The sequence below is a fragment of the Capsicum annuum genome, chromosome 8 (assembly GCF_002878395.1).
Source record: "Capsicum annuum cultivar UCD-10X-F1 chromosome 8, UCD10Xv1.1, whole genome shotgun sequence".
Classification (NCBI taxonomy): domain Eukaryota; kingdom Viridiplantae; phylum Streptophyta; class Magnoliopsida; order Solanales; family Solanaceae; genus Capsicum; species Capsicum annuum.
Window position 1 is genome coordinate 131,607,329 of NC_061118.1, and position 9,967 is coordinate 131,617,295.

Below are 9,967 nucleotides of genomic sequence, written 5' to 3' on the forward strand. Positions count from 1 at the left end.
TATCTATTATATATACATAAAAATAATTTTAATTACGTATAATAGATAGTTTTTCCTCGAAGGAGTTCGAATGAACCCCTTGATAATTAATTGGCGCACATCTAAAATTTGGAGTCTCTATTAATTTAATTGATAAGTCTACTTGATATCCGAAGACTCTGGATTTTAAATCCAGACATTCATAGTTTGGATTTGGAGTATTTTATTGAGGTGGCAAGTGATTGCAGTAAAAAGCATATATAGGTTAACGTCATGCATATTTCAACGTGGCATAATAGGGTCTTTCTGTAATTTTCCACCAATTATACGCCCATTTTTCATTAAACATAAACGTAAAAGCCCATTATTAATTACCGAACTTTTCCCAAATAACTTTTAATCCAGTCCGTTCATTCCAGCCATCATCTAATCTCAACCGTCAAATTTTCCATGTTTAACCACATTACCGAATAAATCCAATCTCCACCGTCAAACAAATAGCACTCCAGATCTTGCCACGTTAGGTAATCTTTCATTATATTTTCTCAGATTTCTTAAATCTTCCACCGTCAAATGTAATCATCAACGAAAATAAAAACGCCACGTGGCAATATTTATTACGAATATTTTTCTTTTCTAAAATTGAACCCTTAGACGCTTTTGTCACATTTTAGCTGGGTAAATATTCAGAAAAAAAAAACGATAATTATTTCATTTTTCATTTTATTATTAAAAAGATTAAAAAAGATAAAAATCAGTTTTAGGGTTTCAAATCGGACCGAATCGTAAAATTCCTCAATTTCTCTTGATCGGAGCCCTAGATAAATAAAATTCACCCTCTGCATGTGTTGGATCTTCCCCATTTTCGCTTTCCCTTTCGATAATTCCGAGGTTAGATTGCCTGTATTTGTTGAATTTTATGTAATTTGTATGAGTTGTGAAAATGCATCATTCTTTTTGTGTCAATTATGATGTAATTTAAGGTTTTTGTGTTTTGATTGAGTATTTTGTTGTGAAATTGTTGTATAACAGATCTGGAAGCATGTGAAATTTGTGGAATACAGTATTTGTGGAAGTATTTGTTGTTGTGATTATTATTACTGTAGATGGAAAGTGGTGTAGAAGAGAAATCTGGAGGTAGTTCTATTGAGAATTCGAAGAAACAGAGGTCTTTGGATCTGCAGACACTATATAAGTCTGGGGATTTGAAGAAGAAGAAGAAGGGAAAAGTTGATGATGAAATTGATGATGCAAGGAAGAAGAAGAACAAGGATAAGAAGAAGAAGAGGAAGAAGAGTATAAAAGAGGTGGGATTGGATAAGGCTGAACCATCCGGGAAAAAGAGTAGGAGTAGTATAGATGAGGATCATGTGAATGATGGGGATAGTGTGGGACCAGTTGAGTCTTCGAGGTTATCATCGTTGAAGTTGGCGAAAAGATTGAGTTATGGCAATGGCTTGAGTGGGTTTCCTCTTAGTTTAGATAGTAATGGTAATGCTATTCGAATTCCAAAGCGACCGCGTGGTTTTGTGGGGCGAAGGAAATTGGATAATGGTAGAGGTTTGCAGTTGCCGAGGGTTCAGAGTTCTGTTGTGGGCAATGGTAAGATAAAAGTTGAACCTGGGAAAACTGCGGGTGATCAGCTTCCGAAAAAGTGTACTTTGTCTGGTGGAGAAGCTAAAAGTGATGAACAGAGTTTTAAATTGCCTTGTCATTCAGCTTCTGGTAATGGTGTTACTGGCAAGGGTAAGAGAAAGATAAGTGTTGATGGTTCACGGGAAAAGAAAAAAAGTGATGAACAGAGTTCTATATTACCTAGCCATTCTGCTGGCAACGGTGTTACTGGCAAGGTAAAGAGAAAGAGAAGTGTTGATGATTCACGGGAAAAGAAAAAAGATAGGACGAGTTCAATTCAGCATGCTAAGGAAGATGGTCATGTTGCTGTAAATAATGGTGAAGCATCTTCTGAAAAACACAGTAGTCGTCGTACCAAGAGAAAGGATTCGTCATCCAGGAGTAGAAAATCTGTAAAGAATGGTGTACCATCTGGAAATGGTGTACCATCTGGAGATAACTTTGGAAGCTTTGGTCAAGATTCTCTGAATGATGATGATGAGGAGAACCTCGAGCAGAATGCAGCAATCATGCTGTCATCGAGATTTGACCCTAATTGTACAGGATTTTCTTCAAAAAGCAGATCTTCAGCATCGCAATCTGGTGAACGAGTATCTTCTTTACTCCCTCCTGGTCAGGATTTTGTTAGCCGGGACAGAAATTCCTTGACTGGCTCAGAATCTGTATCAATTGATGCGGCTAGCAGAGTTCTACGACCTAGACAGAAGCTCAAAGAGAGGGGCATTTCTAGGAAACGCCGTCATTTCTATGAAGTTCTTCCTAGGGACTTGGATGCTTACTGGGTTCTGAACCGAAGGATTAAAGTCTTCTGGCCGTTGGATGAGCTTTGGTATTATGGTCTTTTGAAGGATTATGATCCAGAGAGTAAACTCCATCATGTTAAATATGACGACCGAGATGAGGAATGGATAAACCTAGAAAATGAGCGGTTTAAACTTTTGCTTTTCCCTTGGGAGCTACCTGGAAAAAGGAAAATCAGAAAATCTGCAAATGCTACAAAAAGCATTGGCGAAAGAAAACTTGATTTGGTCGTAGATGATGACGGCCACCCATGTAACAATCTGGACTCAGAGCCCATTATATCTTGGTTGGCTCGATCATCTCGTCGAGTAAAGTCTTCTCCTTCCAGGCCGTTGAAGAAACAGAAAGCATTACAGTTATCTACACCTGTTGTGTCATCAATGCTGCATGTCAAAACTGAGGGTGCAGACTGGAATTTAGGTTCCATGAATAGCAGTAAAGGCAACACAAATAATGATCTTTTATTCCCAGATAAACTGATTGATCTTAGCATGGCTGAGAATGCTTTTATCGAAAGTAATGGCAGTCCCAAGGATGGAAAACCTGTTGTTTATGTTCGAAAACGTTTCCGGAAGAAGAGGGATGGACTATTACCTCTGTGTGAAGCTGACAAAGCTCATGTAGCTGCTGATATAGCTTCTGTTTCTGTTGCAGCAGGTGTGGATGAATTGCAGAACTGCAATACCAGTGTTATGTGCATTCCTGGCACTGAGAGTGAGAAACTTCTGTCTGCAATTGATGATGAAGAGGTGCTAAGATTACACATGTCATTGTTAGAAGATAAGCAATTCAAGGTGGAAATATGCCTACCTGTTTTGCCTTTGTTGCTGCTTGAAGCAGAAGAGGGTTGGTTATCTCGCACTGTTTTGCTGCAGCAGCATGGCGCCATTATGATAAGGTGGCCAAATTTTATGTTAGAGATGCTTTTTGTTGATAATGTAGTTGGACTCAGGTTTCTTATATTTGAGTGTTGCCTCAACCACGCTGTGGCCTTTATTTTCCTTGTCCTAACATTATTCAGTCAAGCTGATGAAGAATGGAGGTTTGAAAGTCTTCAGTTACCTGTAACTTCAGTAAGGTTTCGACTTTCTTCTATTCAGGATTCTAGGAAGCAGCAATCTTTTGCATTTTCCTGTTTCTCCAAACTTAAAAAGTCAAAATGGTTATACCTGGACTCCAAGCTTCAGAAACGTAGTTTGCTTGCTAGGCAGCTGCCTCTCTCTGCGTGCACATACGACAATATCATGTCCCTGGATTGCAGAAGTGAGCAATTACAGTTCAATGCTCATGCAGACCCTTCCTCATTGAAGGTATTTATCATTCTCAATGTTATATGTACGTATGCTATCTCTTTTTTTGTTCTTCTTTCTGTCCTTTGTCTTTTTAAGGTACTTATTGTTCTTCATTCTATAGAATATTGATAGGATTGCATACTATTTCTCCTTGTTCTTCTTTCTACTTATTTTTCCCTATCTTTCTGGATTTTACTTTTTATTCTTTTCATCCCCATATATGTTATTTACTTGCAGAAGGAGTTTGTGCCAGGTTGTCTCCCCAAAGGCATCTCGACAGAGTGTTGCAGTGCAAGGCTTTCTAGTTCTACTTTTAGTTCTGCGATGAAGCTCGGCAGAATTCCTCCTTTTGCTCTTTCATTTGCTGCTGCACCCACTTTCTTCATATGTCTACATCTCAGGTTACTCATGGAGCGCAACTTTGCCTGTGTTAGCCTTCAGGATTATGATTCTCTAAATGTGTGCCAGCCAATTAAGAATGATGGCAGTCGAGTGAAGTGCTCTGAGCTCGCTGACAATATTTCAGAAACTTCATTTACTGGAGCTAGTTCTGCTGGAGGGTCATCATTTGCTGAACGGCAACTGGGGAGTTTGGCGTGTGAACAACAGCTGGGGAGTGAGTGTGTTTCATTGAAGTCATCTCAAAATTGTCACTTAGATGTTTCCCTGAGCTCTTTCGTTACTGCCAAACATTCTGAATTGGGCACTTCTGATGCGATTGTTGTGTCAACCAAATTGGAATCTGATGATCAAGTATTGGACCAGTTTGTTGAATCTCCAGGGACAAGTCATTCTAAGAATTTGTCCCACAGCTTGTCTAATGCTCGGTGCCATTCTGGTTTGGCGGGGATGAGTGTTGTAATTCCATCATTTGACCAAATGGATGGACTATCTGATGGAAAAGAAATTATCTTGGGAGAGGCGTCTCATTTGACTTTGAATACAGGTGCTGATATGATTTCCAGCCCAAACCATACTGTTACGAGTAATGTGGTCCGGAGCCCCAGTATTACTGGAGCGACTGATGGCTTGTTCCAGAGCCCCAACCCTTCAGGCCCTGGAGGATTGCTATATCGTAACAGAAACAGTACTAGTTCTTCTCCTTTTGGAGAAATTTCACCTGTATGGGTTGATGGGAAGGCAAATTGTACACGCGGTGGATTGGGCAGTGGTCCAAAGAGGCCTCGAACGCAGGTGCAGTACACACTGCCATACGGAGGTTATGATTTCAGTTCAATGCAAAAAACTCACAGCCCACGAAATCTTCCTTACAAAAGAATTAGAAGAGCTAGTGAGAAGAAGAATGCAGATAGTTGTGTTGGTTCGCAGAGAAATATAGAGTTACTAGCTTGTGATGCAAATGTGTTGGTTACTCTTGGGGGGGTCAAAGGGTGGAGAGAATTTGGTGCTCGTATAGTCCTGGAAATTGCGGGTCACAATGAATGGAGAATTGCTGTCAAATTTTCTGGGGTTACCAAGTATTCATATAAAGTTCATAATGTTTTGCAGCCTGGCTCTACCAATCGCTTTACGCATGCCATGATGTGGAAAGGGGGGAAGGATTGGATTCTGGAGTTCCCTGACAGAAGCCAGTGGATGTTGTTCAAGGAGTTGCACGAAGAGTGTTATAACAGGAATATACGTGCTGCCTCTGTTAAAAACATCCCTATTCCTGGTGTTTGTTTGATAGAAGAAATTGAAGATTATGCATCAGAAGTCTCCTTCATTCGCTCTTCACCAAAGTACTATCGACAGGCAGAAAGTGATGTTGAAATGGCCATGGATCCATCACGTATGCTATATGACATGGATAGTGAGGATGAGCAGTGGTTATCCAAGAAGAATTTTTCTTGCTCCGGTGAGAGTAAATGTGAAGAGATATCTGACGAATTCTTCGAGAAGGTGATGGACATGTTCGAGAAAGTTGCATATTCCCAACAACGTGATCACTTTACGCCTGATGAGCTGGAAGAGCTGATGGTTGGTGTAGGGCCAATGGAAGAAGTTAAATCCATTTATGAGCATTGGCAGAATAAGCGGCAGAAGAATGGCATGTCATTAATACGTCATCTCCAGGTATGATTAGTTTGAAATTGACATTATACTTGGTAAAATTTAGACAGCCTTGGAGCCACTTTTTTGTTTCCAACTGTAGCATTAATTGGATCTTACTGATTACTCTTCCTTTAATTTCAATTTATGTGGCACTTCTTATTTTTCGAGACTCTATTCTACTAAATTTTGAAACTAAAATATATTTGCTGTACTTAAATATTTTAAATTAAAATATAGTTAGTTAAAAGCTATACAAAAAGTACTATAAATTTTCATTTTTATTGAGAACTAATATTTTAAAGCATAAACTATGTATGAAGAACAAAATTGATTCTTGAGTCTCATTTAGTGAATTTAGTTTTATTCCTTAATTCATCTAAAAGTAAACTTGAATCGCCTCATTTAACTAGCATAAACTCTTGCCGCATGAAATACCATGAGTGAAATTTACACTTATTAAATACTAAAATAGTATATTTCTACATATAAAGAAATTGTATGCCACAAATTCATAAAAATGCCAATATTTTTGAGTTTATAATTTCTATTGAGTTGTAATTATCTACATAATTTAATTCATGTTGCTTTACAGAATGTTAAATCGCTTGTGTTCTATTGGTATTTGATAATTCTCATAGCCAAACTTCCTTCCTCATACATAATTTAATGATTAAAAATTATCTAATTAGATTACTAAGAAACTTAAATAATTGTGAAGATAGAAGTTACACAATAAGAAATTATAATACAAATTATACTTTAATTAAATATTACTATTTTTATATTTTGTGTTTGGGACCGGGCTTAGCACGAGCCTCAATAACTTGTTTTATTAAAGCACCAAGAAGGTAACTCTACTAATGTCAGTGCTGTAAAAGGTGCGCTTATTAAACCCTAAAGCGAGGCTCGAAACGTGTTGAGCGCTTCGCCTCTCTAATATGCGCTTTAATGTCGTCATCAAGGATCTAAGACATTTTTCCTTCCTCGTGAGCCTTTCCTTAAGAAGCGACATTAAACAATTGTTGTTTCACTTTATTATAATTTTTTTTCAAATACTGTGTCCATATATCTATATCTATATCTATATATTCCCCTTTTGCGCCTTTTTTCATTAAAGCCATGCTTTATTTGCGGTTTGCACTTAAAGCCCCAATGGGCCTAAAAGGTTTTTGCGCTTTTCACTTTTGATAGCACTGATTAACGTTCAAATAGACTAGGGTTGGCTCCTTTGTAGGTGTAAGTAGACTAGGCTTGATAACACTTATTAATGTACAATAGAATAGGCTTGAACCCATCTTGGAAGGGAAGAGCTAACCTAAGTCTCTGTGCAATTAAGATATGCCTTCATGTGAATCTTTAAAGATGTTCCGTTTTGAGGCATGGACTATTTTGATGGTTGAGAGATGATTACAGTGGTCAGCCTGTTTGGCAGGCACTTCAGAGGCACGTGTGCCCCAATTTTATAAAGGTGCACTGTAAAGGAATTGTGCTGTTGTCTTTACTGTGCTTTTTTGTTGTCCTGGCTAATGCAAAATATATTGACCATTGGATCCTTAATACTCTCATGATCTAACTGATTTTGGTTGACTCGCTTTGCTTTTGGTAAACTGTGGGTTGTGAGTGTATAGTAACTTATTCCGAGACAGAACACTTTTGTGCCACCATGACTCCTCATTTTCATTGATGTACCCATAATAAAATAGTATAACAATGTATGGAACCTTGCACGGTCCTTTGAAGTGAGCTATTATCTTGCTAAACCTGAAGCACACCTTTTTTTTAATGGCTTGGGAACTTCTTTATTTTCCTTGACGTACTCATGACGAAAGGTATAGCATGGTATAGGGACCTTATGCAGTTTTGTAGATTTCATGGTGATGAATATTTCACTGGAGACTGGAACTGTATTTCAGATTGATTCCCTTTCATGTGTCTTGTCTTCATATGAATGTCTAATTCAGATTAATACCCTTTCATTTGTCTTGTCTTTCTACTGGTCATATTATTTATTTTTGTGATTGGTAATTCTCCTTGTCGTGTTTTGTAGAAGCCCTTCTTGATTATGTTTCTTTTGTATTCCATGCAAGAAAAATTAAGGGATTTATTTTTCTGAAACAATTTACTGATCCTCTTTTTTTTTTTCAGCCTCCCCTTTGGATGAAGTATCAGCAGCAAGTGAAGGACTGGGAACAAGCAATGTCAAATGCTAATCTTGGCTTTGCTAGCATATGCCAGGAGAAAGCAACTTCCGTGGAGAAACCACCTATGTTTGCATTTTGTATGAAGCCTCGAGGTCTGGAGGTTCCAAACAAGGGCTCAAAACAACGCTCGCACAGAAAAATCTCAGGGTCAGGACACAATCATGTTGTCTCAAGAGATCAAGATGGTCTTCATCCCTTTGGTACCTCTCCTGCCAATTTGCTAGCATCCTTTCCCTTTGTTTGTAAAACAACCCATTATTTTCTTACTGTTGCTTAGTTACTTTATACTTTATAGTGATTTCTTAAATGTGATGTTTTTCTTCATAGGGAGAAGATTTAATGGATATTCACATGGAGAAGAGATGGTTATGTATCCAAGCCATGAATATTCAGATGGTTCCCCTATGCTTCATGCGTCACCCCGAGTTTTTTCACCACGAGAAGCTTCTGGGTTTGGATATTTTTCCTTGAATCCAGATGTATCAGATTGGAATCATCAGCCAAAATTTTATAGGAGCAAACAGAAAAAGATAGGGTCGTTTCACTCTCCTAGTAATCCACATATGGTGGCTTCATATGATCAGAGAACTTTTGTGAAGAGAAATGGGGTTCATAGGTGGAATATGAGCTTGCCTGAGGGGCCTGGTCAAAAGCATTGCCATCCTGAAGGATCTCGCGGGCCTGCAATTGAGCAGTTTGACAGTTCAGATCTTCATGAGTTCAGGTTGCGTGACGCCTCTGGAGCAGCACAGCATGCTCGTAACATGGCAAAACTGAAGAGGGAGAAGGCCCAAAGGTTACAGTGTAGAGCTGATCTAGCCATCCATAAAGCTGCTGTTGCTCTCATGACTGCTGAGGCAATCAAAGCGGCTGCTGAGAGCACAAATATTGATGGTTAGGTTGTCTCTGAATATGTACTACCAGGGATCAGCTTCTGTGACCCCTGCGGATGGCATGTCCAACCAAAGTCGTCATCTTCCCTTTGGAATGTGCTAATTTAGCAAAATGGCAATGGCATGGCATCATCATCGTTGATAGCTTTTAGAAGGATATTCAACATAGGTGACTGGGGGGGTATTCTTGGGGTAGCAGAATTTGCTTTCTGCCTAAGTCATGATGCAACGTTATCCACTTATACGTCGTCATCGTCAAGGCAGTTTTGGTACATAGTTTTTAGCCTTTCCTTGCCCACATAGTGTTCGGGGAGTAAGTTTTTCCAGTTCATTGCGACTGAAGGGCTCTTGCCGGTAAGGGGTGCATGGAATTTTGCTATGCTGATCAATGTACAGATTTTATCAGTGTTACCCCCTTCTTTTAGTTTGTGCGTCTTTATTGACCCACTTAACCTTAGCGTAGCGCTTGATGCTGAAGGAGAAACTGTCCGAAATAATATAATACATGTGTTGAAAGCAAATCACAAATTTTAGTTTGGGCCATGGAGCACCTATTATTTGTATTGAAGGCGAGCACCTTATTTGATGGGAAACAGATGAAGGATGTGATTGTAAGTAAATCACCCATTAAATGAGGCATTAATCTTTTTTTGCTTCTAACAGCGTATGATGTTCTAAACGATTTCAAATGTTCGTATGAGCAGCAAAAGTGTAGCTTGCTTTTGCATGATCTTTCTATAAAGTGCATCAACTTGTCTCTGTTTCAGTTCAAAGTTTGTGCGTGGCATTATTTAGTTCCAGAAGATCCAGTGTCTAGTAAATTTTATTTTATTATTTTGGTTGCACACAGCGCACACTCTATGGCGCACGCATGTGTAACATGCAACAGGAACAAGTTTAGTACGTAATTTTTTGTAGCTAGTATTGGTCTACCATGCACGTGCATGTGTACTTGTTAACATGTTAACGAGGTTTTCATCGCAACAACGATATCATTTTGCATAATGACTTTCTTAGCGTATATATCTCTTTAGATGTGTGGTGTCATAATTGTATGACTTTTTCTTCAGAACCTGAGGTTTTGAAGTTCTGGTGTAAGCAAGTTTGCAAA

At 38.7% G+C, this 9,967-nt stretch overlaps 1 protein-coding gene across 1 annotated transcript; it reads left to right on the forward strand.

The window, feature by feature from the left end:
• The first annotated feature begins 646 nt into the window (after window positions 1–646).
• LOC107839095 lies at window positions 647–9,629 on the forward strand. The gene is made up of 5 exons (XM_016682450.2): window positions 647–870; window positions 1,012–3,725; window positions 3,945–5,783; window positions 7,908–8,163; window positions 8,291–9,629. The coding sequence occupies exons 2-5, from the start codon at window positions 1,086–1,088 to the stop codon at window positions 8,860–8,862; spliced, it is 5,307 nt and encodes a 1,768-aa protein (XP_016537936.2). The 5' UTR covers window positions 647–870; window positions 1,012–1,085; the 3' UTR covers window positions 8,863–9,629.
• The last annotated feature ends 338 nt before the right edge of the window (window positions 9,630–9,967 follow it).